The 27,667-nt window shown below is 44.7% G+C and overlaps 1 protein-coding gene across 10 annotated transcripts in view; it reads right to left on the bottom strand.

Moving 5' to 3' along the window:
- The window catches only part of AOPEP (aminopeptidase O (putative)), a 337,732-nt gene that overhangs the window by 89,294 nt on the left and 220,771 nt on the right, over window positions 1-27,667 (bottom strand). For 9 of the 10 annotated variants that reach the window (XR_004297944.1, XR_004297945.1, XM_032392876.1 and 6 more), the window contains 2 exons: window positions 21,367-21,410; window positions 11,312-11,372 (listed from right to left, as the gene is read on the bottom strand). Coding sequence is in view for 8 of the 10 variants with exons in the window: in XM_032392876.1 (XP_032248767.1) it covers window positions 11,312-11,372; window positions 21,367-21,410 (105 nt within the window). In the remaining 2 variants the exon portion in view is untranslated. Of the gene's footprint in view, window positions 1-5,790; window positions 10,860-11,311; window positions 11,373-21,366; window positions 21,411-27,667 lie in introns of those variants that run through there. The other variant, XM_032392881.1, reaches the window with a different exon arrangement.

The following is a 27,667-nucleotide window of genomic DNA, read 5'->3' as shown; positions in this document are numbered from 1 at the left end:
CAGTCATTAAGCGTCTGCCTTCGGTTCAGGTCATGATCCCGGGGTCCTGGGATCGAGTCCCACATCGGGCGCCCTGCTCGGCAGGAAGCCTGCCTCTCCTTCTCCCACTCCCCCTGCTTGTGTTCCTGCTCTAGCTATCTCTCTCTCTGTCAAATAAATAAATAAAATCTTTAAAAATAAATAAATAAAAGCAAAGACCTCAACTAATCTCTACACACACTCATATTCATTCACACCAAAAAAGATACCAACTCTTCAATGCAGTAAACCCCAGAATTTCCTATGTAAAATACTCAGATACACAGGGCTACCACCATTTAGAGATAGCCACATGGAAAAAGGATGTACACACCACGACACATATTTATGGAAAAGCCCTGGAAGGTGAGTTTCATATTACTGCATGCACAAAGCACAGTTTTGCCCACTAAAGAATAGTAAAGAACAGATTCAGGAAGAAGAGCAGTCATTAATTACATTAAAAATCATCACTGCTCAGAGCTCCCTGCTGTATTCATTTATTATCTCTTCATAGGTCTTGTAAAAATGAAGGCAAGGATGGGTTCCAGCTGATTTGGATTAAAAGCAACCTTGCTAAAAACACAAAATACTTTAGTTGGATGGACAGAGGGCTAAGGGTCCCAGATCTGAGCTGGGGCTCTGCCGCTAACTGGGGCTACCAGCCTGGGCAGATCAGGCCACCACTCCTGGGGAGAGAAAATGAGCTCCTCACCACGACTTGCTCCTGCCTATGATTCTAAAGCAGACCGAAAGTCGTGCAACACCAGAAAACACTAATATTTAACCATGAAGCAATAGGGGCCACACCCAAGAATTCTATACCATGCACATAGTAAATATACATCTATTTTGTACGACACAGTGGCTCTCCACAAAAGAGAAGGAAAAAAGCCCCATGTTCTAAAATCAGCCAAGTGTTCCTAATAGCTTTCCTTGTCAGCAGGTGGCTCTGGCGGCAGGTGCTCTGGCAAAAGTCCCCGCGAGCATGGTGGAGGGCCACCATCAGAGCGGCTGCCCAGAGGCATGGGATGCAGCTGACAATGCTGTGCAATGTCAAAGCGCCAAGGGGCCCTGTGTGTGTGCACCCACGTCCACAACCCACTGCTCTGCCGGGCCTCAGGGCTTGCCCCAGGCGTGGTGAGAGCAGAATGCACGCGCTAAATAATCTGCCTTTGATGAAGAGTCTACCAGAATATGTCTCCAGGCTAATAAAACAGAGAATAGGGGCAGTTCTTAAAAAGTAGAATCAGATGTTTTTCTATTGATGTATACGTTTACAACCTGATGCTGATATCTTTGTCCTGATTCTTTGAGTTTACGTTGCTCCTTCTTTCCAAAGAACTCTCTCTATGAAAAAGCTAAAGCACCATTGTAATGAAGTCCTGTTAAATGGTATCACTCTTTATGATCGCTGCAATGTCCTTACTTAAGTGAACCTCTCTTGTGGGTGCACAATCTGTATGAACCTGAAAACCAGGTAACGTCCATATGTCCAAACATGGCCCGCCAGACTTTGCACCTTGAGGACAATTAAACTGGCTCCCGTGCACATCAGCTGGCTGACTTGTGACCCAGTGGGGCACAGCCAAGTCTCCTGCCTCCAGGCATGCTGTCTTCCAATGGACATGGTCTCCCAGCTGAATGTGGCAAACACAGAAGTCAACTTCTATGGCTCCTCTCAGGTCTCAAACTCAGGGCAGAGGCCCCTCGAGCATGCCTTGAACAACGGTTGGTTGCAGATGCCCTCACAGGCCATGGGCTCATGGGCAGGGCGGTGTCCTGTCAGCTTTGTAAGCCCACTGCCCAGCACAGTGCTTGGCATAAGGGTTGAACAAATAAACCAAACCATAAAGCCAAATATTTGGATCGCTTGGGAGGAATATAAAACTAAAGGATTCTAAGAGCTTAGATTATACTCAAGGAATAAGAAAACTTCTGTTGATTCAATATATTGCAGAATATGACATGATTATGGAGTCTCTCAGTTGGTCCCAGTCCTACTTATGGAGATCCTCATTCACTGGGTATGGCCTGAGTCCAGGATCTGTAGGTTTTGTTTTTTTTTTAAGATTTTATTTACTTATTTGACAGAGAGAGACACAGCGAGAGAGGGAACACAAGCCCAGGGAGTGGGAGAGGGAAAAGCAGGCTTCCCGCGGAGCAGGGAGCCCGATGCGGGGCTCGATTCCAGGACCCCGGGATCACGACCCGAGCCTAAGGCAGATGCTTAACAACTGAGCCACCCAGGTGCCCCTGTAGTATTTTTGTTTTTTAAGTAGGCTCCACACCCAACATGGAGCCCAACGTGGGGCTTGAACTCATGACCCTGAGATCAAGACCTGAGCTGAGAACAAGAGTCAGATGCTTAACTGACTGAGCCACCCAGGTGCCCCCAGGACCTGTGGTTTCAAACAGCTTCTTGGATGATTCTGATAATCAGGTCTCCACATAACTGGGCTAGGTGGCCTCTAATCCAAGTCTGCAAAGCTATGCTTCCGGAAAATACCTACACTTATCTCTTTATTAAAAACCATGTGTGGGGCACCTGGGTGGCTCAGTCGGTTAAGCGTCTGACTCTTGGTTTTGGCTCAGGTCCTGGTCTCGGGCTCTGTGCTCAGTACTGAGTCTGCTTGTGATTCTCTGCTTCTCCCTCTGTCCCTCCTCCTTTCCCTCTCTCTCTCTCTCTCAAATAAATAAATAAACAAAATCTTTAAAAAAAAATGAAAACCATGTGTGCACAGGCCACTACCAACTGTCTCTATCAATTGGATGGAACCAAGTAGACTTTTCAAAGCTAGTGGCTTCTGCTTCCTTTTCCTTCTGGTTCAAGAGGCAAGCAAATATTGTTCTTCTCTCCACAGTGCCACACCCTGATCATGTCTGTGTCCATCTGGGCCAGTTCAGAATTTGTATTCTTTTTAAAGAAACAAGTTCTCAAATGCTCTTTATCCACCCGACAGAGCCATTCCCATATGCCCTCCTCTGAGCTCACTTTAAAAACAGATGTCCAATCTGAGATCCTGAAGGGTCTCAGACCTCAGTCTAGGTCAATATCCTGAGTGTTCTCCCTCAACACTTAGCAGGATTCAGGCATGTCACCTGCATTACATGAATCTGTGCTTGTTTCACATGGCTTCCTACGTATTTCTCTGAGGGCACCTGTAGATATTCCTCAGCCCATTGCATGTGCTTTCTAAGGAGACACCACTGGCCATCCAGATACTTAATGATGCTTTTTAAAAGCATCCGTGTTAAGTGAACAGCTCCTGGACCTGAAAGTTTAAAGTTGATAACCAAGGGGCGAAAGTCTCTCTCTGTTCTTCTCACTCCCAGAGACTCCCTAGTACCTGAATGGAGGGGAGAGGCTTGGCCTTTCATCCAGGAGTCTTCCTTCTAGCTAGGCTGCTGGCCTACCTGCCCAGGGATCTAATTGCCGTTCAAGTATTAGCACCCTTTTACAGGCCTCTGGTGGTCCTCTGTGGCTCTTGAATCTTGTGGGAACCCTCCAGCATCACATCCAAGTTCCTGTGTAGTCTGGCAGTGTCCTACCTTACTAATCAATGCCCTTTGCAGATCCTGCTCTCCGTGCAAAGTGGGCAACAATATGCCTGTCCCTAACAAGGGGAAAGATCACTACTCCAAGTTGTGGTCACAATGCATTCACCCAATGTATTTTATCGCTACAAAAAAAAAAAAAATGCACTGACCCTTCTATTATTCGGGGGACAGATGACCTTGGTTAGAATGTGGCAGAGGCTGGGGACAGAGAGGGGGGTGACAGTGAGGCTGGCTGGGAGGGTGCTTTCCCCCAGCCCTCCCACCAGGAAGCTGTCTCCATTCCTCTGCTCCTGGGGCATTACCCACTGAGCCTTAATCATGCTTACGACAAACTGGTTCATCGGCCCCCTCCCATTATTGAGATCTGATTCTCCCTAATGCTGCTCAAGCATGCATACTCAGTTTTCCACCCCTAGATGCTGGTTCTGACTCTCCGCCTGCCTGAAATGGCCTTCTCCCCTATGTATCCTTCAAGATTGGCTTCAAATGGTACTTCAACCCTCCCTGTTTCAACAAATGGGAAATGACCTCTTTCTTCCGAATGCTAAAAGTTAGCATTTTTCACAAGTTACTGCTTTCTGCCTTAGGTTGGTTACTTGTGTGTCTATTTTCCTTACTGAATTATTAAGCATCTTGAGGGCAAAGCCTGTGTTCTCTCATCTTTGAGTCATCCACAGTCCCTCAGAAAAGATAGAGGTACCAGCTATATTCATGGGAAGAAGGGAAGGGATGGGGTGAGGGGTGGGCACTGGACTAGGAGGTAAGATTTCAGATCCTGGAAGTTTCCTCTTGCAAATCTCATCCACCTGGTCTGGGATGCTTGGCAGTTCTGTAGAAACCTAAGCTCTGACACAGTTACAAAGGAAATCTTCAAGGGAGAGGAAACAGTTTTAATCCTTATTATTCACTTAGAGTCTCATCTTAGACTATTGTGAATGAGATTCAAATTCTTTCTGAAAATTGCGTTTTGAAAGAGAGAGAAAAGGAAGGAAGGACACAGAACTTTCATTTGGGGCACCAAAGGAAAATGTCTCCCGGTTCATCGTGGTGCCTTATGCTTTGAAGAGGTCAGTTCATTTAGACAGTGTCAGATCAGATATCCCCAATAATACACAATGCCCAGCACAGACCTTCAGTTACCTCGTACTCTCCAGGAGAACTGACCCTTCCTTCCCACATTTCTCTCTTGTTCCACAAGACAGGATGTCATTTGGGACCACAAAAATCTATAGACCCCAAAAATATTCATCCATAGGGGAATAAAATATATAGTGAGGTTGACTTGAGTGATTTTTATTGGCCATTTTGAAGGGATTCACAAGAAATGTAGAACTAATCAGGGAAGTATTGGGAATAAGCATTGTTATGGGCTGAATATTCGCCCTAAATTTACATGTTGAAATCCTAACCCCTAATACCTCAGAATGTGATTGCATTGGAGATAGGGCCTTTAAAAAGGTGATTAAGGTAAAATGAGATCACAAAGTGGGCTCTAATCTAATTGACTGGTGTCCTTAGGAGGGAAGATTAGGACAGAGATCTCTACGCACACAGGGGAGAGACCATATGAGGACACAGGGAGAAGTTGGCCATATGTGAGCCAAGGAGAGAGGCCTCAGGAGAAACCGATCTCACCCATACCTTGATCTTGGACGTCCAGCCTCCAGAACCGGGAGATCATAAATGTCTGTTGCAAAATCCCACCCGATCTGTGGGATTTTGTTATGGCAGCCTGAGCTAACTAGTAAGAGCACGAAGGCACAGATGCCAAGAATGAAAGAAATCAGGCTACAGATGAAAGGACTTTAATAAACTCTCTCTCTGTCTCTTGTGATTGCAGAGCAGTGTATCACTTTGAGGGATTTGTGGGCTCTTCGATGAACTGTGGCGACTCATCGACATGATGGGCCCTGCCCCAACTGAGGCCAGGGAATCTAGTCAGTGTATCTCTAAAGCCCCCTGACAAGGTATTTAGTCACTTAGAAAATATAAGCCGAACCACTGGACTAAAAAGACAGCAAAATTATTAGGAGCCCAGAGGCACCTGGGTGGCTCAGTTGGTTAAGCCGCTGCCTTTGGCTCAGGTCATGATCCTGGAGTCCCGGGATCGAGTCCCGCATCGGGCTCCCTGCTCGGCAGGGAGTCTGCTTCTCCCTCTGACCCTCCCCCTTCTCATGCTCTCTCTCTCTATCTCATTCTCTCTCTCAAATAAATAAATAAAATCTTTAAAAAAAAAAAAAATTATTAGGAGCCCAAAAAACACACCACATTATAGCAACTGCTACTACTGATAAAAAAAGAAGCAAGGATCTCATAGCACATATAATTTGAAAAATATCATTTCTCTGGAGTTTGCAAAATAACCAGTCTCAGTTTTCTTGAATGACCATTAAATGTAGAATTCTTATAGACATCACTGAGACTGAGTATCCCAATAGACCTTAAACTTATGTTGATGTGATTACATAAACTGTGCAAAAAATAAGCTTACAAGTTATGCCGCTAATAAACCACAGGCTTTCTCTGTGCTAAAAGCACCACATCTTATCAAATTTCCTCAGTTCTGTGACCTCAGCATTTTCCCTACGAGACTTAAGTTGTCCATCATTTGCTTGTGTGGCCTTTGGCAACTTGCAGATGTTTGCTTGAAAAGGAGTGGCATTCTCCAAGATGACACAAGAACCTGCTGTTCTAGGAGGGGATGCAGGAGCAAGTCTGGGAGCTTGAGGTGCTTCCTGCCTGTCTGAGACACCCGATGTGATCGGCTATTACCCATCTTCTCGAGCCTCCTCAGTGCCCTTGATGCCCATGGCTTTGCCTGTTCACATCTGCTCAGCACTTCCCCCAAACAGCAGACAGCGCCACAGAAGGGCCGTGAGGTTCACTGGCGTCGTCAATGTGCTACTTGTTAGTACCTCGGGAAACAGGCTGCCTGGGAGTCGAAACTAAGAGCTGAAGTGAGGCTGGTAATTGGTTCATGCCCTTCTGGATGCCCACAGTGAACAAGCACTCCCATCCGTGGACTATAATCATCTGCGCTGTCACGGCACATTGAAGGGTGTCTATGGACTGGCCGAGCTCTATCTTTATCCATACATTTGACAAAAATACAGATGATTTCAGTTACATTTATTTGGTGGGGGATTTTAAGGCATCATGCACTCAGATTTTAATTCATCTAATAGTTTTAGAGCAGTACTGTTCACTAGGAATATATGCGAGCCACATTTGTCATTTACGATTTCCTAGTTGCTGCATTTAAAAAGTAAGATGTAACAGCTAAAGTTAATTTTAATAATATATTTTAGTGGGTATATATACATTGGGTTATGACGTAGCCAAAACAGTATCATTGTGACATGTAACCAATATTTTAAAAACCATTAAAGAGACATTTTACCTTCCTTTTTTGGTAATAAATCTTCTAAATCTGATGTGTTTTCACAGTCCACCTCAAGTGCTAAATTTTAACCAGAAATGCTTGGTCTGTATTTAGATTTCATAAAATTTACGGTTAAAAAAAGTAGATTCATTCACATACCCAAAGTTGTTCCAAACAAAAACTGAATTATTAGATCTTAAATTTAGATGTGGATTAGATTAAAAATTCAGCTCTTCAGGCAGACTAGATATTTTTCAAGTGCTGAATAATTACGTGTGGCTAGCGGCTGCCATACTGGACAGCGAGACCCCAAGCACCTACTGTGCACATCACAGCAGGTAAGACAAGATGAGTCAGACAGAGCCCTTATTTCCTCTGGGTGGGGAAGCCTATGTATGAGACACATATACAAATAGCAACAATGTAAGGCAGGTCATGACACTTGCTAAGTACACAGAAAGGAAAGCGTTCCAAGGAGAAAAGGAAATGCACAAAGGAAGGTCGGTGGCAAAGAAACAAACATTTAGAGATTGGTAATTATGGTTGGGCATATACCTAGGAGGGTAGAAATTAAAGTTTAAAAAGACAGCCTGGGGCAGTTCTGCTGATAGCCTCAAATAGCAAGCCAAAGAGTTTGTCCTCAATCCACAGTCAATGGGGGATAAGTTTCTGGTGAGGAGGAATCTTTTAGAAAGATCCACTTAGTATTGATGCGGAACACCTTCGTGGCTAAAAAACCAATTAGCTACTGAACCGGTCCAAGCAAAATATAATGAAAAAATGGGGGAGGCGGTAGGAAAGGAAAGAAAATTCGAAATGTAATAAATATGTATATAAGGATACCAGGACTTGGCAATGTGGCCAGGAACTCAAGGAAAAAGAGGAGTCAGAGAATTCTGTAGCAACTAAAATAAGGAAGTACAGATAAAAGGCTGGATGGGAAAGTTATTTCTAACGTATCTGCACATAAATGTTTTAAAAGGAGTTGGAATATATGTGCATACAGGCTGGTGGGGGGGTTTGGAAGAGACACTTGGGCAGACATTAAAAGAAGTCAATATCTATTTATAGAACAGTCAAATTAGCAGAATGGGCGACTTTCTTAGAAATAATGTATACTATTTGGGGCGAGGAGGGAATCTGAGTAAATTAAATTACAGTACTATTCGTTAGAAGGCTAGGCAGCTGTTGAAAATTACTGCTCTTAAATTATATCAAAGGATAAGGAAAGCTGCTTAAGATATACTTTTAAATGAGAACTTTGAGCTTGGATAATAAGATTCCAATTTTGTTTAAAAAGGATATGCACCTACATTCTGTATAGCACAGAGAATGTGTGGAAGGACCACACCGTGCTGTTGGCCAGCCTGGATCATCTCTGCAGAGAAAGGCTGATGGGGGCAAGGGCTTTTCCTTTTTATATCTTGCTATTGCTTGAACTTGCTACAGAGAACACATTATTTGAGTTTTAAAAAGGGAGACAAAGGAAAGGGTAAACCATGTATTCAGACCTCCAGAAAAATGACTGAAAGGACTTATAGCAAAAAATTATCTCTGGGCCATTTTAATTTTCTTATTTTGAACTTTTTATATTCTAAAATAAATACATAATACTTCTATAACCAGAAAAAAACAAGTCATAAAAGGAAATAATCTATAATACTGATGGTACAATCAATTTTAAATCTGTTTGCAAAGCCAAAGGTTACAGGGTTGGGTGTTCTTTAAAGAGGTTTGGATCCAATTTCTTTTACTTCTTTGGGGCTCATGCTTACTTTTATTGCTGCTGAAGTGATTTCCACATTTTTTTTAATGATTTCCATTCAGTGTGGCCAAAAAGGAAAATCGAGGCCAACCACAAGGCAAGCCTTCCTGAGAGGAGACAAAAAGCCTCTGTAACCTGTGGAATGAAAACTTTACCGGGAGAACGTGACTCTTTTGTCATGAATGACTTCAGTTGCTGGTGGACAGAAATTTTTAACGAGAACAAAGAGCATCGAAGCGATTTCAGTGCTCTGGTTGTCAATCCCGGCCAAGCACACTCGTAACTTTATATTATAATGATGGGGACAAAGAACAAGGTGTCCCATTCACCGCCAGCTGGCTGCACCCAGAGGGTCCCGGGCCTTTGCAGAGCCTTTCACTGAAGTGGAACCGAGAAGGAACTCTCAAGGAGTGCAAAAAGGACCGTGAGTGAGTAAATCATCATCAACCATGTAAATAATGGCAGAGAATGGGTACGGAGATGAAAAGGTGCCTTCTGATCATTCACCAATGGAAAGATGTGCACTAAATCAGAGTCCTTTCTGTCTGACGCTGTTGTTTTTACTGAACAGTTAAGCGCCCAAGGAAATACCAGTTGGGTCTTAAAGACAATTTATAGCTAGGCTGGCCTCATTGCACCTGGCTGTGTTTTGACAGCAGGTTTCGTCAGTTTATAGCAGAAATTCTTGTCTACACTATAAGCTGTCACAAATGCAACTAGACCTTGGAAAAAATGCACTGCTCAGAGGCAAATCTCTCCCTTCGCCGCGCCCCTCCCCCTTTTAATGAAAAGCAAAAGCCTCCTGCTGGTGGCAAAGCCTCCTTCTCTTCAGGGGAAATTAGGGAGCCTCCTGGGACTGAGAGGGTCAGCCCCAGTGTTACAGCCCAAGTGGGGTGCGCCTGCTTCTGGGCACTCGATTAAGGACTCTTTCTTTTCTCTTCCCTCGGGGCTAACTGTTGAATACAGCGGTCTTGTTGTGTGGAGCCAGGAAATTTCGGGATCCTGCTCTCTGAGCTCCCCACTCTTTCCAGTTTCCAGGCCATGGAAAGAATGTCTGGGCGCCTTGCAACAGCCTGGCCTCGGAACACAAGGCCCACAGCTTTGGCGAATGCCCTCTGCCCCCATCTCAAAGAAGAAGGCAACGCTCGGCTATTTGGGATCAGACAAACCTTAACTTTGTTTTTGAGACTTTTCTCCGCAGTAAATGGCCGGGTTCGGAAGCCCCCGCCTTAGAAAGCCCAGGACCTCACTATAACACACACAAGCTGACAGAGCTGCCTCCCAGGACTGTTGCCTTACCCTCCCCTGTTTGGTTTTGCTTTTTTAGACCTCAGGGTTTTTTTTTTTTTTTTTTTTTTTGCTCCCAGACGATTGGGCCAAATAAATAACTTTTTAACAGGTGACACGCATCCCCGAACAGAAGGAACTGCATCCTTTTTAGGAACGAGTTCATGGCGGCTGGTGGCCGACATTTTCCCCTGTGTGATAGCACGGACAAAGATGTGAAGAGAGGGATGAAAAGGTAATGGAGAGCAGCCCCTCCTGTTCCTTAATTTCATGGTTCACAGACATTCATTGACATTCAGACACTCCCAAGGGGAAGCTCATATAACCAGCCGTGAAACTAGAAACGAGCAGGCTAAGGAGGCTGCTTGCCTGGGCCCAGGGCAGGGTTTCTCACAGCCATGGGGGTCCACTCCCAGACACTAGGGCTCACTCTGATGGGTCTGCAGCTGCTCGGGGGGTGGGGGTGCAGCCCAGACTGGGAAGCTCCAGGCCTGCAGGGTCCCTTGATCGGCTCCACACGGGATGCCACCCTCAACTTCCCAGGGCCTATGCTCTGGCAAGGGTCGGCCCTCGGGGGCTGCCCGTCAGGCTCCAGGAAGCACAGGACCTGGGGAGAGTGGAGGGAGGTGAGGCTCCAAGCTAGGCAGTTCCCATGGAGCTGGGACTGGTCGGGAATGTCTCTCCCTCAGACGTGCCCATGGGCTGAAAGGGAGGGAGACAGTAGAACAACCATTCAGCTGGGATAGGTCCCGGTCCATAAGATGAAGAAATGAATCTACATGGCTCATTCGGATCACACCAGCTTGAGGCAGGGATGCAGAACCAGGCGAGGAAGTTGAGGGGCAGCTGCAGCGGGGAAATGATGGAGAACGAAGGGCATAATAGGTCAGAGGAAAGCTGTAGGCAAGCCAGCTCACTCACTCACCTGGCGGTATCCAAAAAACAGAGCTGGAGACCACCTGCTCAACCGACCGGTGGCCTTGAAGTGTTGCCTGGTGACACCACCCACAATATACACCACACTTTGCAAGATCTCACTTAACACACAGTTCAAGGTCAACCAGCACGCCCACCTACAGCGCCACAGTCCCCTGAGGCAGAGGCCGGAGGCACACACCATGATCGCGGGCGGAAAAGGGTGGGAGACCATCATTTTCCTGACTTACAGATACTCCACCTCAGTAAGATGGTTACTTTTATAACTACACATACAAACAAATCATTGTCAAAATTGATACGCTAAGCAGCAAGCTTCACTCTCCTCTACAGACCCTCCTGACCAGTCATGTTGAGCCCACCTGTGGTATTCCAGAACTCTCAAGCCAGTCTCGGAAGATGTTTTCCACAGACAACTCAAGCCTTTAAAAATAAAGCAAAAAGTCAAGGATTAAAACGGTACAGAGCACTTACTACATACATAGCACCTTTTTCTATAACTATTCGGGTAGATCACAGCATCGATCTTCCAGAGAAGTACCTGTTCCCTGGAGAAAAGCAACGTTGTGCCAGGTTCAAGTGCAGAGGGCACTCAGTCACACTCAGCGTAGCTTCGGTCAACAGGGATGTGCACGATGGGATCTAAAAATCGGAGGCACACTGTAATAGGTGCTCTTAATGCCTCGAGAGGAACTGTTGGGTTGGGAGCCCCAATTCAGGGAGGACAGGACACATCAGGCACGACTGCTTCCTCCACAGTTGGCAGCAAAGTGAAATCGGAACGCTCCAGCACTTAGCACATCAAAATGAAATTTGAACTTTATCGTGACGGGGGCTGCGGCAGGCACAGATGGCACGATCCCCTGTCAGAGCGCAGAGGCCCACAGGCTGCTTTATTTGAAATAAAAGTTGCTCGTTAAGTCTGACCCAAAGTCAGCTCCAATTCTTTTGGTTTCATGTCCTGCTGATTTGAATACTCCTTCAATTCGTGAAGTATCCAGTATATTTAGGGTCAACAGACCTTAGGTTGCGTCTTCCTGTGTTCCTGGGCTAATGACATTTAAAGCAACCGCAGTCCCTGTCTAGATACCCCCGGCCCCAGCTCCATCTCCCTGCTCGCAGAGGCCTTTCCTGAGCCCTGTCCCAGGCTGTGTGTGAGGCATCCACCATGCTCCCTGCCCTCTGCGCCATGGCATTCCGCACTGCGTGCCTGCCGTCTATTTCATTACTTGCCCTTTAACTGTCCCCTCACTGGATCGAAGCTCTCTGAGATCAGGGTCTATGGCTGTTTGACTCACTTCTCGAGATCCAGAATGGAGACCAGTTCCTGGTATAAAAGATGCTTCCCATAGATATTTTTTATTTGAATGAATGAAAACACATTTCACTTTTGTTTCAATAAAAAGTATTCCCTTTTAATTTAAAAACCACCTTTCCCAGTAAGAGATTCCCAATGTGTTAAACTCCAAACCTATAAAAATTTTATATATTATATTCTACATCATACATAAATATATATACATATATATATACATACATACACACACACACACACACACAGATATATATATAAATAATATTCCTTCCCTCCTTTTAGGGATTGCAGAGAAGTTGTGGAAAGATACAATGCCATCCATCTGTGATGTTAAGGTGCTGAAGCCAGTGCTCCCTCACCTCCTGGGCTATGCTCCAGGCTGGGCAGTAGTGAGAAAGGGAGGAGGGAGAAGCGGGCCTGGATGGGGTTGGGGAAGAAGGGGCTGACTGATATTTTTGCGACCTTCTCTTCCCCAGTGAGAAGCAAGTCACTGGTGTGCCTTGGTCTTCCTGGGCCAGGGCAAAAGCAAACGTTGCAGAAGGGTGCAACTGTTAGTATTTCCAAAGAAAATGGGGGGCAGGAGGGACTACGCAGAGTAAGTGGTTTGGATTCATTTCAAGATGATGCCCATCTGTGGGATGACCGGGGAAGGGGACAGGCCAGAAGTGGAGAAGGGGAGAACAATGACCTCCCCAGGATGCTTGCGCTGGGCTCCTCCAGGTTCCCGGGCTCAGTGGAATTACTGGGCGTGCCTTGTATGCAGGTGCCCACAGGGGCCACCGTCCCCGAGCCTTGCCCCACTACTTCTTCGTGGTCACTCAACAGCATCAATCCAGGTGCGAGCGACCAAGTTCCTGCTGTGACGCAGAGCGTGGAGGCATGTGTGTGCACGCACGTGTGCAGCACGTGGGGCAGGGGTGGGTGGGTGGGTGACTGGAAGGGAGGAGGTGGCTCTCAGAGCACCTTAGATCCAGATCACTGTTCTTCTTTGGGCTCGGTCGGCCGCACTGGGAGGTGCTGGCAATGCCCTTCACAGGCCTGACTGATCTGCTGGGAGGAGGAGGAGAGCAGGGCTGAAGGGGCCCCTTAGAGAAGTGTCTGAGGAACTCAAAGCTGATTTACTTTCTAACGAAACGTGCAAGGCTGCAAGGGCAGACAGACTATATAATTTCCGCTGAAGGTTAAGAGGCTCCGTGGAAGGCCTGCTCTTGTGGGGAAGGAACGCAGACCATCCCCACCTTGTCTGGCACCCAGGAGGGGGGTTCACTTGGTGGTGCTGGGTTCCTGCCCTGGGGCCTCAACAGCTGGGGATCTGCTGGTGCTCTAAGTTGTCTATCCTGATTGAGAGGCACGCCTGCTTTCTCCCGGGTCCTTCCTTCCCTGAAGCTTTTCCTAAGTCGCCCATTCATCTGCTTCCTTTCCAGCCAGAGAGGGGCACTGGGATGTCGGGAGCCCTCCGGGGCCCTGGGGCCAAGAGCTCCCGTCACCCTCCTTCCAGCGATCTCAGGAAAGCCAAAGCAAGAGGCTGACTCTGACCCAAGCTTTGTTGAGCTGTGGCATTCTAGGAAAACGGGCATTCTTAAATCTTGCCCAACTCGAGAGGAAGACAGGGGATTTAGAAAGGATTTAGACAAGAAGGTAGTGAGGATCAAAGGGGCGAGTACACTGGGTCCACAAGGGGGGTCGAGGGAACTGGGGTTCAATGTCCTGAAGAAGAGAAGTCTGGGAGTGACTTCATGGCCATTTTTGAGTGATTTTACAAAAGAGGGCGAACAGCTGTTGTGCATAGTCATGGAGGAGCGAGTAAGAGGACGTGGACATAAATTTCCTTCAGGGAATTTTAGCTGGAACACACAGTTTTTTGTTTTGTTTTGTTTTTTAAAGATTGTATTTATTGGGGCGCCTGGGTGGCTCAGTCATTAAGCGTCTGCCTTCGGCTCAGGTCATGATCCCAGAATCCTGGGATCGAGTCCCACATCGGGCTCCCTGCTCCGCGGGAAGCCTGCTTCTCCCTCTCCTGCTCCCCCTGCTTGTGTTCCTGCTCTCACTATGTCTCTCTCTGTCAAATAAATAAATAAAATCTTAAAAAAAAAAAAAAAAAAATTGTATTTATTTATTTGACAGAGAGAGACACAGCGAGAGAGGGAACAAGCAGAGGGAATGGGAGGGGGGAGAAGCAGGCTTCCCACTGAGCAGGGAGCCCGACGCGGGGCTCGATCCCAGGACCCTGGGATCATGACCTGAGCCGAAGGCAGACGCCTAACGACTGAGCCACCCAGGCGCCCCCAAACACATAGTTTTAAGGGTGGCATGGGGAGGGGCCAGGGAGCTGAGCCCTGGAATGTCACTGAGCAAGGCCCAAGTCTTCACCAGAGAAAACTGAAGAATGGGCAACACTTCTCCCTGCGGCATTGGTTCGGTGGATGCCTACAGGGCACAAGGTTCTGTGGAGGGCTGAGCTGGGAACCCCCAGGGCTGGACTGTCCAATAGGGACACATACCAGGCACGCCCACGGTGCCACCAGCGCTAATGCAGAGATGTGGGACTACGTGTGCAAGAGGCACCGGCTGCCTCAGGTGGCTCAGCTAGAAGGAGGATGGTGGGAGGCGTGTCAGGGGAGTCTTCTTCAAGGAAGCAAAGCTTGAACCATGTCATGGAGGAAGGCTGTGCTGTCCCCAACGATGGTGCAGGGCCAGCAAAATGGAAGGAAAGTGCATGCAGGGCAAAGGGAGCAGAAGCAGGAAAGTCCAAAGCCATGGTCAACTGGGCAGGCACACAGAATGAGGTGAGGAAAAAAAGGGGTGTTCTGTGAGAACCCTGACATCCTGCCATTGAGCCTTGGCCTCATCGAGGAGGCTCGGAGCATGTCCACAGAATGGCACAAACAAAAGGGAGTCGAGGAGGAGTAACAGAAGGGAAAGAGGCCGGAGGCAGGGAGACCAAAGTGGAGACTGTGAACAACTTGTGCTACAGTCTATGACCTGAAGAGCTGGCTGGGCCAACTGTGTGGTTGGTTATTCCACTGGAAAGTAATAAGGCAAATTTTGCATTGCCATATTTAGTGTTTGTACACACAGGTCCTATTATGGAGTGGCACCAAAAACAAAGCAAACAAAAACCCCTCTGCCCACTACCAAGTAAAGGCATAAAAGTAGTAGCTATTGCTTACTGAACACCTACTGTGTACCAGGCACTAGAAAGAATATCTCATTTAAACTTGACATTATTTGCACAAGACCAATATTAGTATCCCCATTCAGAGATGAGCAAATGCACGTTCTGGGAAGTTAAGGGACTTAACCAAGGCCACACAGATCCAAGTCTACGCTGCCTGGCTGCGAAGCCCCCACTTTTCTTTCTATGCTGAACTTAGGTATCATGATACATCGATTGTGATTTTTGGGGGCAGGCAAGCCTGTGGAAAAGGAGGGCCTGTGCTCGCACCAAACAGCCCTGCCTTCTCCTTCTTGCTCACATCTCTCCTGCCGAAGGCGGCCTGGCCCCTGCTGTGGTCACCCTGTTTGTCTGCCCTTCATTTACAGTTCTGAAGAGATGGGGAGACCCTTGGGAGGAGCAAAAGTGTAAGGGCAGGAGAGTTCATCGTTCAGCTGCATCCAGGAGCAGAAGACACTCTCCCGTGAATGAAAAGAACATGTGTTTTCAGATCACTTTCCTTTGGAAAAGTTCACAGCATCTTATAACCATTATCACTTCATTCCTCATAATATCCTTGTGAAGTGGGTGTCAATTATTGTGTGGCTTTGAGCAGATGGAGAAACTGCAGCATAAGAAGACTGGCCAAAGTCAGGCCAGACAAAGGGCTAAAGAAAAGACCCAGGTTTCTAGACTCCCAATACCAGTGCAGACATCGAACCACACTGACGCCTGTCTGGGGATTGCTAACAGGGAATGAGACTTTAAACTATGAGAGAATGATGAAAGCAATAACTTCAACTGCTAAAAAAAAAAAAAAATGAAGGTACTATAAGTGGCCTTACTTCCCAAGGAAATTATGAGAGATGTGTGATAATGCTGAAATTTTTTTAAGTAGGCTCCATGCCCAACATGGGCCTCAAACCCACAACCTCAAGATCAAGAGTCATATGCTCTACCAACTGAGCCAGCCAGGCACCCCAATAATGCTTAATCTGCAAGGAAGAAATGAACTGCAGACTGTTTGGAGGGAAAAAGTAACAATTCCATAGTTTTTGCTGTTTTGATCATAGTGATTGAGATGACAGTGCAGGTGAATTTTTAGGTCTAGACTTGGATAGATAGCCATGGTAAAGCAAAAGTTGACTTTTTCAGATCAAGACAGAGTCTAAGCCAATGGTGAATGTTTCCCCTCTGAGATCATGTGGCTTAAATAATCACAACAACAAGCAGAAGCATTTCCACTTCGCTGGGACCCTGGACTTACAGGAAATTACTCTTCTGCATGTCTGATCACTATGGAAATTGATTTTATACAGATAGCTAAAAGTACACAGACCCACGACCGCATGCCCCCATATTTGTACTAGTGAGCGGTACTTGCGCCTCATTACCCGAGCCTCCTGGATAGCTGGAACAGCAGGTTGTTTTTCCCCCTGGCTGGAGAGTACCCTCTCTGCACTCCTACATCCTGTAAGGCCACTCTTGAGTTTCAGGCATCTGTCTTCAGGCCCTCTGAGCTATAAATGTGGTCACACATAGTCAGCACAGCAGGGGAGAGAGTATGTTGGACACCGTGGCATAATGCGGGTGAGAGAAATAACTGTGTTTCAAGTGGAGAAAGCTGAAAGGCAGGGGCTCTTCCCTTTGTGATATTAACATGCCTAGAAATAGACCTGGGCTCGTGTGAAAATGGTATTGCACGCGCTATATTGCTTGTTCAGTTGATTTCTGAGGGCCGAGGGACACGGATGGCTGGGCTGGCCAGCAGCTCTGCCACTTGTGCCTATCACCCGCGGCCGATCAGAAGAGTCCTCACCGCTCTCTGCTCCCACCTGCAGCCCTTGAGAGTCTAATGATCGCGTTCTATCCACGCCTCTGAAGGAAAGCACAACTTTCACAACTTTCTAAGGCCCCCCGCAACTGTCACGTGAACTAAACCACAGATGGAAGGAACACTGGAAGTGCAGGTACTGGATGAACGCAAGCACTGGGGCCCTCGGTGCTCAGGGTCTGAAATGGAAAAGCCCTCGTTCAGCAGTGCGACCGACATTCTTCACAGATTTTTAAATTTTTGTAGTTTAGGTTTTTAAGTTCCCTCTCTACATGTGGATACAAATAGTGTGCGTCTCAGAACTCTGCACATGGTTATTTGTTTCTCGATCAAAAGGAGTCATTTGTGCTCAGGCAGATAATGAGAATGGCTGAGGTCACATCTATAAGCGAGCACTCCCTAGCTCCACGGGGGAGGCAGGGCAGTGAATGAAACCAAATACAGGGACGTGCACACAGAGACATAATAACTGATGAGCAAAGAAAAAACCACTGTTGGGGCGCCTGGGTAGCACAGTTGGTTAAGCGTCCAACTCTTGGTTTTGGCTCAGGTCGTGATCTCAGGGTCGTGAGACTGATCCCCACGTCGGGCTCCACGCTCAGTGCAGAGTTTGCTTAAGACTCTCTCTCCCTCTGCTCCTCCCCCTGCTCTCTCCCCTGCTCTCAAATAAACAAATATTAAAAAAAAAAAAAAAAAAAAGGAAGAGCAAGCCACTGTTGATAGGGTTGATATATTAGTTGGGCAGGGAGCTCTTGCATCAGGGCCAGCTGGTGCCCAGGGTCTGTTTGGATTTCCTTCTAAGCACTTTCAGCTTTTTCTTCCCTTGGTCTCATAAAACATCAACATTTGAACAGAAACCTCACATTGAAGATGTCTAAAACACAACTCCTCACTCCCTCCCCTCCACCTCCAAATGCTCTCCCTCCCACTCCCTGCCCCACATGGATTCCTGAGACAAATTCCCAGCCCCCTCTGCTTCCAGCACTACTCCAGAGGGTCACTGAGTGGCCCAGAAAGAAAGGTCAGGTCGTGCTGGATTCCTCCACGTAACTTCCAAAACCAACCAACCAAGTCTTAATCCGTGGCCCCTCTGGAATATCCCTCAGATCTGTTCATTATTCCCAAACCCTCCTGCCACCGCCACATCCCTGCCCGGGTTCCAGCTCTAGATCTCTTGAGTGAACAGCTGTCTAGGTTTCTCATTGGTCTCGTGACTTCTAGTCCTCCCTGCCCACATCGATCTTCCACATTGCCCCCCGGAGTATCCTTCCAATCTGCTGATGGCACTCTCCTACTTAGAACCTTCGGTGTACTTCTCTGCCTGAAGGCTTGAGGCTAGGACGCCTGGGCCTTTCCCTGTGCACCGAGGACTCTGAAACTCCCAAAAGCACTTCCTACACTGAATCATAACGATCTGTTTTCATGCATATCTTCATGTTGATTAGGAGCTCCCTGCAGGCTGGACATGGAATCTATTCCTTTCTGTCCCCTAGTGTCCAGCCTAAAGCCTGCTAGGGGAGGCGCTCAATAGATAATGTTAAATTAATCGAAGCAAGAGAACAACGCAAAACAGTGTGACACAGAGGAGACTGGCCCCTGAACACCAAGTGGCTGGTCTGATCTGAAGAACCTTGCCCCGCTCACAATGGCTCACATGCCTGACAGATGTGCCCAAGGATCAGTTTGCAGCCGGGCTACAGACTAGAGGCTCCGGGGGTAGGTGTGGGGCCTTTGGAGACCCAGATAAAATTGGTACAATATGCTGCATAGGTAAAAGGGCAAACGGTCTGTTTTAATAGCTGAATTAGATTCTGACATTAGTTAGCAGGAAAGATGTTCAAGGTTCAGAAAATATTCTGCTATACTTGCTGAAATAGATTCATTGCAGGAAGGAAATCGCCTTAACTTTTAAGGGGAATTTTAAAAGGAAGCTTAAATCTGCTAGCCAAAACATGACCCTAACTGGGAAAGGCGTCCTCTCAGGGGGTGAAGGTTGGTGGTCGGTGGCCACCCTTAAACAGAGACCATCCCAACAAAAGTCTCTTTGTGGGCTCAACAGTGTGTCCCTCGATAAATATTCACAATGATAAGATCCCAGTCCCCCGGAGCCCTCGGAGCCAGAGGGCTCAGGGCCATCCCCATGAACTTCATAACCTTATCAGGAAGAGGATGAAAAGAAAGAAGCCCTTCCCAATTAAAAATGCACTTTGTTGCTTCCATGAAATTTGCTATATTTGTGCCGTAAGTTCTTCCAAAAGAATGTATAGTACAGACTGGTAATAAGAATACACCATTTCTAGTATTGTCTTATCTTTCTTTTCTTGCATTAGTTTCTAAGGAAACTGCTCCATCTTATCAGGGAATCTGAAAAGTTATTCCAGGGCAGGTACAGAAGAAAAGGGGGAAAAAAATGTCTTGCAGGTAAACTGTTGTTCCTGACCTTAGGAATAATGGCCACATCTGATGTGATTTTGCATGAAGAAAATCCGTATGTCTGCTTAAAAAGAAAGGATGGTAAATCTGAAACACTTAAGACTTTCCAAAACAAGCCACACTTCCTTCAAGCAGCCTCCTGAAGAGCTAATAATCTTGGCCGTTTACTAAAGCCCCACGCAATCTCCCTGTATAAGACTTCCTTCAGCATCAAAAGGCATGAACACAAAGAGGTAGAAATGAAGGAATTTATCAAATCATATGGGTATGTTCATTTTGTATGATGCACTGGCTTGCTCTATGTGTGTGTGTTCACATCTAATTTAAAAAAACAAGCGGATAACAATAACACTTCTAACAGTTGAAGCCAGAATTGGAAGTAGAAGGTGGAAGATGGGGAGTTTAAACAAAAGGCCAGGCAAAAGTCTAACACTTAGAAAAAAATCTTCATGTCTTCATGGCCCCTGGATACCCCCCTGAATTTGCATGTCACCTCCTGGTGGCTCAAACCCTGCCACCTTCCCTTTAAGACACTCCATTTGGACTGCCTATAAAGCTGGCCCACCTACATGGAGGATGGCCTTGCCTGGGTCCAAGTCAGTGTCTGCGTGAAAGAATTCATTTCCACATTTGGAAACCTATTATGAGCATAAAAACATTGTTAAATCTGTGGATCAGAAAGGAGAAGAACATTGGCTCTTCTTCAAAGGAATGTTTAATTTCTCAAGATGCCCCCCCTCAACGTTAAATACCAATTTTGCTATTGGGAATTATGTTTCAGGGTATTCACTTCTAGTGTCTAAATTAAGATAGGAAATTAGAAGGAGAGGGTTGGAATGAACCCAGTGTAAACTTTGATGTAGGTCCTAAACCTCCTCCTCCTATACGTGGTCAGCCCCTCAGTACCTCAGTGCTCTTACTGGGAAAATAGGGATAGACATGTCATGCACTAAATAGTGTTGGATGAAGGATTACCTGAGGGCCTGCATATAGGAAGTACTGCCCTCCAATACCCACTGTGATGATGGTGTTGGGGGGGGGGGGTGTACTGTAATAAGGATTAAATGATTTACTATATGTAGATCCTGTATACAGGGCCTGAGGCACAGAAGATGACTATTGATATAACTGTTATCAATCATTGATTGAACACCTACTTTTCACAGATATTATCTCTTTTATTCCTCCCAAGGGTGAAAAACCGAAATTTGGAGGGATGAAGTAACTCACTCCGAATCTCAGAGCTGGGAAGGAGCCATGCTGGGGTAAGAACCTAGGAGAGCCTGACTTCAAATCCCAGGCTCTTATTACTACACTACACTTTTACCTTCAATTAAACAGCATTTCCTTATATTAAACCGTGTTAACTAGAGAACCCTAACTTAGAACTTTCCTCTCCTCCCTTCTTTTTCACGGCAGCTGAGGCCACGAAGTGTCCCTGGCTTGTCTCTCATACTACTTTCAGGGCTTTTGACTCTGGGCCCTCCCAACGCTGCATGCCCTGGCTCCCAATATCCACGCAGACCTAGCTCTAGGGCTGGTTGATTGTCCTGGGCTAGGTCCCTACTGCTGTTAAGAGATGAAGATTGAACTTTCTAGATTGCAACAAGCCAAACAATGGCAGGGTCATTTTTAACATTAAAAGTAAAACCGGGCTCTTAATTCCTAAATCGGTCCTCACCTTTTTTCTTCTGGGATATTCTCCAACAGCATTTGAAGGAAATCCTGGAAGAAGAAAAAAGCAAACCATTAAAGATGTCCATCAATAAATAACACTGTCCAGAATCGTGCCAGAGCCCGAGTGCTCCCAGCTGCTGACAGCTCACCTGCTAGGGAAGCTAGGTCTGTGATGACTTATTAGACTATATACTCTATATTTATTAATTTACCAGGGCTTCAATCCAATCAGTTAAAGAGATTTGTTTTGTAAAAACCGCAAATTGAAAAATGTACTGTTTGTTATTTTGACCTAACCCAACAGTTTATTTCATGTTTAACTATTTTCAAAAGGCTGACCATAGCATAAAGCACTATCCCCTCTCTACTTAACCACGTTTTCCTCCTCTCCAGCTTTCCCTAGAGATCCTGTGACACCTGAACACTCTCAACTCCAAGAGGCTAGGAACTAACTTGCAACATTCTTGCACTGTTCTATGGAAAGATAAAGACAGGGGTGCCTAGGGGCTCAGTCAGTAGAGCATGCGACCCTTGATCTCAGGGTTGTGAGTTTGAGGCCCACACTGGGTATAGAGATTACTTAAAAAAAAACAAAAACAACAAAAAAAGATGAAGACAAAAATCAAGACAATTAATATCCCAGTGGAGGAACAAAGATGTCACAATTACAAAATGGCTCGTGGGCCCCCGCCTCAGTCTGAAGCTACTTCTAGTGATACTGTGCAATCTCCTATTGCTTCACATTTTGGATCTTTCAACAATAGATTTTTTCAACCTAAACACATAACTTAGACACATCTATTTTTTCCTGTACTGTGGAAAATTTCAAACACATTCAAAAGTAGAGAAGAGTATAATTAACCTTTATGTACCCATCAACCCACAGCCAATCCGTCCTAACCTCTTAGCTGCCTCCTATATTATTCAGAAGTGAATCCCAAATGTTATATAACACCATCAATCAATGCTTCAGTAAATAACTCTAAAAGATAAGGACTCTTTGAAAATATAACCACAATACCATAGGCCTAAAAAAATTCACATATGAATGCTCAAGATTACATTTATTATTTAATTTGCACCTTGAGTACTGTGACCAATCTTTTCAGCCCATAAATTCTAGAATCTTGATTTGGTCTCAACCAGATCTGTCAGATAAAATACAGGACGCCCAGTTAAATTGGGGGCATACTTACACTAAGAAATTATTTGTTGTTTATCTGAAATTTGAATTTAAGTGGGAGTTGTGCATTTTTATTTGCTAAGTGACCCAAGGCTAGTGGTAACCCTAAGTTATCTGAAGGGTTTAAGAAGAAACATTTTGGATCAATACAGAACATGAGACAGAGAAGAACAATATTTAACTTTCTGGACTTCATATTGAACAATCAATAAGATCTACACTTGAAGTTTTTATTTTAATAAGTTGAAAACAATCGTTTAAAACAGGTCCTTTAAAGAGGGGCCTCTGTGTAAGCCCAGATGACCAAAGAGGATGCTACCAAACCAGAATTCCTGCAGAAAGAAGCCACACCCTCCGCCCCACCCCCAAGAATCAAGTCTGCAGATCCAGGGTCAGCACAGGGCTCTGATGAGATCCATTTAAGACACAGTGCGAGATGGAAGCAGCACCGACCTCCGTATTACAAACAGATGGAATTAGAGAGGAATAGAAATCTGCGAACAATTTGTATGATGAGGTGTTCTCTCTCCATCATGGCACTGAGCAGAGCCACCGTCCCTGTGTGCTTACAGGTGGCTAGGGCCATTTCTTCCGGAGGCCAAGTCTCCCTATTAGGAGTACTAATGAAAGATTTATTTCTCCTAACCTCTGTTCTCCTTCCAAGTCATTATTTGTCTACTGCTGCTTCACCTACAATAAATGATACAAAGAGTAACAAAACTAATATGAAGAACATGGATCATGTAGTCATAATGGAAAGGGACAACTCCAAATCGAATGTCTCACATCTGGACCTGCAGTGGGTATGTGGAGAAAAAAAGGAAATGAGTAATATCTAGAATGTGAAGAATTATTTTTGTTTGAGGTTCTTAAAGTCATTATTTTTATAATTTTAACAATCATTTTGTTAAAAGGTTAAATTAGAAATTGATTTATCACAATCTGATATATTGATTACTTTGCAAATATTTCATTGGCTTACTGACAGTATTTTTGCTTCTTAAAAATCTGAGTGCTGTACTGATAATTTCTTACTAAATTTGCTTCATTATCTCCTTATAGTCCATATCAACTTATCCCATATTTGTCCAGTAATTTATGCTCAATTATGGGGGGTGGGGATGACATTAACTCAATGACAAGGGGGAGAACTGAATTGCAGGAGAAGCAGGAAATTCAGAGTTAACCTTAATTCTGCCCTTTTGCATTTTCCAATTACAATTGGATCTTTCTTTATAGGAATGCAGAGCACAATGTTCCAGAATTTTGTGTCAATATAGGATAAGTACAGGAGGTCCCCAAGAAACCTTGCTTCATTTTTAAGAAACCTTGTTCCGCCTCCTGGTAGGTGGCCATCTGCCTCTCCTGCCTTAGGGCTGAGACCTGGAGGCCACCCAGCAGCTCGCTGGAGGCTCTCAACCAATGCTGGGGATAACAGGTCTAAAGAATCACAATGGATCACAAAACCCCACCACCTCAAGCATCTCTAAGTCATGGTATCTGTATTCCCATGGGCTATGTGAATGCCCATTCACGGTTCTAGATGTTCTGTCTAGACTCCATCCAGTCCAAAGAGATTCTTGGCCCCAATGCTATACCAGCTATTAGTGGATTCAACCCTACTGGTTGGCCCTTCTTACTCCTTTCATGACCTAATCATTAACCATGACATGCTAGTTTTCCTGGTTCTTTTTGTAAACGGGGCATACACCCCTGGAGTGGACTCATGATAGAAGCTTTTCCCCACTCTCCACAACAGGAGAACATAAAAAGAAAAATGCTTCCTAAGATTATTCCTTCCCTCACCACCTCTTTTCAGTTCTTTCATCCATCTTTCCTCTTCCCTTCAGCATGTTGGCAATTTTGTAAAGGCAATTTACAAATCTTAACTGGACAAGGAGGGCTTTCCTTCAAGGCTGATTCTAGGATCACAGACAAAGTTGGCTAGCATCAAATGCCAGAGTCCCAGTTTGTCACCTCTACAGTATGTCTGAAAAAAGATTAAAACCAAAGGGAGACAAGACAATAAAAAAAAAACCCAAAAAACAAAAACAAAACAAAAACAAAAAAGGCCTCCTGCTGTTCTGACAGCGGGCTAGGATAAAATTTTATCTGGATCCTTGGAAATTATTACAAGCCCTCACCCCAATCAAAAAATACATTCCTTGAGAAAAGTTTTTCATTTCCTCCTCTCCTAATATTCTATATGTGAATCAGGTCAGTCCCAGAGAGGTTATTTTCATCAACACCTAACAACATTAAATTAAGCACGATTTAAAAAAAAAAAAACTACGCTGATTTTTGGCACATGGCTAATTTGGTAATTATTTTTTTAGTCCTGGTAAAAATATTCAATAAAAAGCAGGTACACATAGATTCTACGGGATAAACTGGGAATGGTTGATAATTGCACAGATTTAGTGATTTCTTTCAGATGTTTTATGAATAATTACCATGGTCATGGGGGTTGGGCAGGAGAGGCAAAATAAATAACCAAATAATTTCAGCAAGGACCACGTCAGCAAGATAAGAACTGAGACGTGAATTGTCTGGGAAGAAGTCATTGTTAACCTGCAGTGGGGACTGGGACGGTGATAAACCAAAATGTTGGGTGGGTGGGGTGTTCACAAGGGAAAAGATTAAGAAGCAAACTGGAAAAAGAAGAAATTGAAGGACTTCTGAGCAAAGAAACTGGATCACAGCCCTCCTCATCACTAACAAGCAATACAAACAAAAACCCAATCCACTAAAAAAAAAAGGAGGGGGCAGAAATGTCACCAGAGGCATCCAAATAAGGAAAGAAGGACAGCCTCGTGGCATAAACTTCAAAAGGAGACAACTAAGGAAAGAGACATAAGATTCCAACAGAGCCTCCAGCCCTCACTCTGCACCACCCCCAACCTCATGCTTAGCAGTAGTGGGACTGGTGAATTGCCCAAACCCTGCAAATTCTCACAAATACCCACACAATTGGAAAGAAACAGGAATATCTTTATCTTTCCTCCTTTCTTTCTTTTTCTTTCTTTTTTTTTTTTTTTTTTTGACCGTTAAGGGACTAGAAATGTTTACTGGAGAGAGATGAGCAAAAGCTGGGAAATAAACAACTAAGATGCTCTTTGATGAACTACAGAGCTTCTAGAGCTCCACGCTGAACTGCAGGAACAATATGGATTGAGAGAGTACCTGCAGTGGGGAAAAAGCTGCACCCAAATCAGGTAAAGAGAATCTTGGCTGGAACATTTAAAAGAATTTTAAGAGTTCGTGGAGCCAAATTCTTGCAACAAAAGCTGTATGCAGCCCCAGTGGAGCTCTTGCCCTCAAGCTCCACCATTGCAGAACATCCAAGCTTCAAACTGTAGCTCAGAGGGAAAGAAAACATGTCTCCGACGAGTTGGGAAAGAAATCAAGAATAATGTTCCAATACATATGAGAATAAATAAAAGGTCAGGACAGGGCTACGCATGCCGAGAATGAGCAAGAAGAAAAGTATGGCAACTATGCAAATTAATGTAACAAAACCCACATAAAGAGAGAGCAGAACTAAGAAACATAGGATAAAAGACAAAGACTCCAGTGTTGAAGAAAACATAATGCAAGGAACAGAAGAAAATTCTCTATGAATGTTTTACACTATAAAATAAATTAACAAAAGATCATAATAAGAACATAAAGTCAGTAAAATGAAAGCTCGGAAAACAACAAAATGAGATGAAAAGAGAGATTTCAAAGCAAAGGAAATAAATTAAGGACCAAAATAGAGGCGCCTGGGTGGCTCAGTCGTTAAGCGTCTGCCTTTGGCTCAGGTCATGATCACAGGGTCCTGGGATCGAGCCCCACATTGGGCTCCCTGCTCAGCAGGAAGCCTGCTTCTCCCTCTCCCACTCCCCCTGCTTGTGTTCCCTCTCTCACTGTGTCTCTCTCTGTCAAATAAATAAATAAATCTTTAAAAAAAAATAAATATAAAAAATAAAAAATAAATTAAGGACCAAAATAATACCAGTACATGACAATAACACAAAAAAGTAAGAAAAATGTAGACATTAAAGAAAAAAATAATAATAATGTTATAATAACATTAATAATAAAAATAATGTCACTTAAGATAAACACATGCCATGAGGAAGAAAAAGATGAAAGCAATTAGAAAATGAAAGGTATGGAGGACAAAGATGATATAACACAAGGATAACTGGCAACCCTGAAATCCAGAACCCTGCAAGGGAGAAAAACCTGAATGTGTTCAAACATACAATTAAGACAATTTCGCTGAAAGAAGGAAGAACAGAAGGTAAGACTGGAAGTGCACACTCCTTCGCAGGAAAAATAAAACTGATGCAGACTCGTAACACCAAGCTATTTTCTGAGTCAATTACTAAATGTCAAAGATAAAGAAAGAATTCTTCTGTCATCTGAGTGGCATAAAGAGGAAAAAGTAGGCTGACTTCAAAAGTTTCCACAACAGGGCACCTGGGTGGCTGAGTCCCTTAAGCGGCTGACTCTTGATTTCGGCTCAGGTCATGATCTCAGGGTCTTGAGATCGAGCGCCAAGTTGGGCTCCATGCTAGGCATGGAGTCTGCTTGCCCCTCTCCCTCTTATCCTCCCTCCCCCACCCTCTCTCACTCTTTTTCTCTCTCCCTCTCTTAAATAAATATATACAATCTTTAAAAAAAGTTTCTACATTATTAATCAGAAGGCAGTTAAGCAATAGCCACAAAGTTCTGAGAAAATGAAAATGTGACTGGAGAATACTATACCCAGCCAATTTGTGATTCAAATATAAAGGCAACAGACAAACATTCTCAAGCACATAAGAACTCAAAAATCACAGAAGCAGTGAGTCTGCAACTTAAACATCAATTTGATAACAAAATTCAGCCAACAAAAAATGGAATCAAAATAAGGCATTCATGAATATAGAAGCATGGCAAAGTGACTGGTGGTGAAACTGAAGTCCTTTAAATCTAGAGCTAAGACTATAAAACTATGAAAAGTATGGTTACAGCACATATAACAAATGATATAAACCTTGACTCTATAAAAATATTTAATTATGAAAAATTTTGAATTGGGGGAAAAGTAGTAGAAGTACATAACTGCTAATTTCCTCAGCTTTTACAGAAG

Source organism: Phoca vitulina, unplaced genomic scaffold (genome assembly GCF_004348235.1).
Source record: "Phoca vitulina isolate PV1807 unplaced genomic scaffold, GSC_HSeal_1.0 scaffold70, whole genome shotgun sequence".
Classification (NCBI taxonomy): Eukaryota; Metazoa; Chordata; class Mammalia; order Carnivora; family Phocidae; genus Phoca; species Phoca vitulina.
Note: the sequence above shows the minus strand (reverse complement) of the source record. Positions and strands in the feature narration are given on the sequence as shown.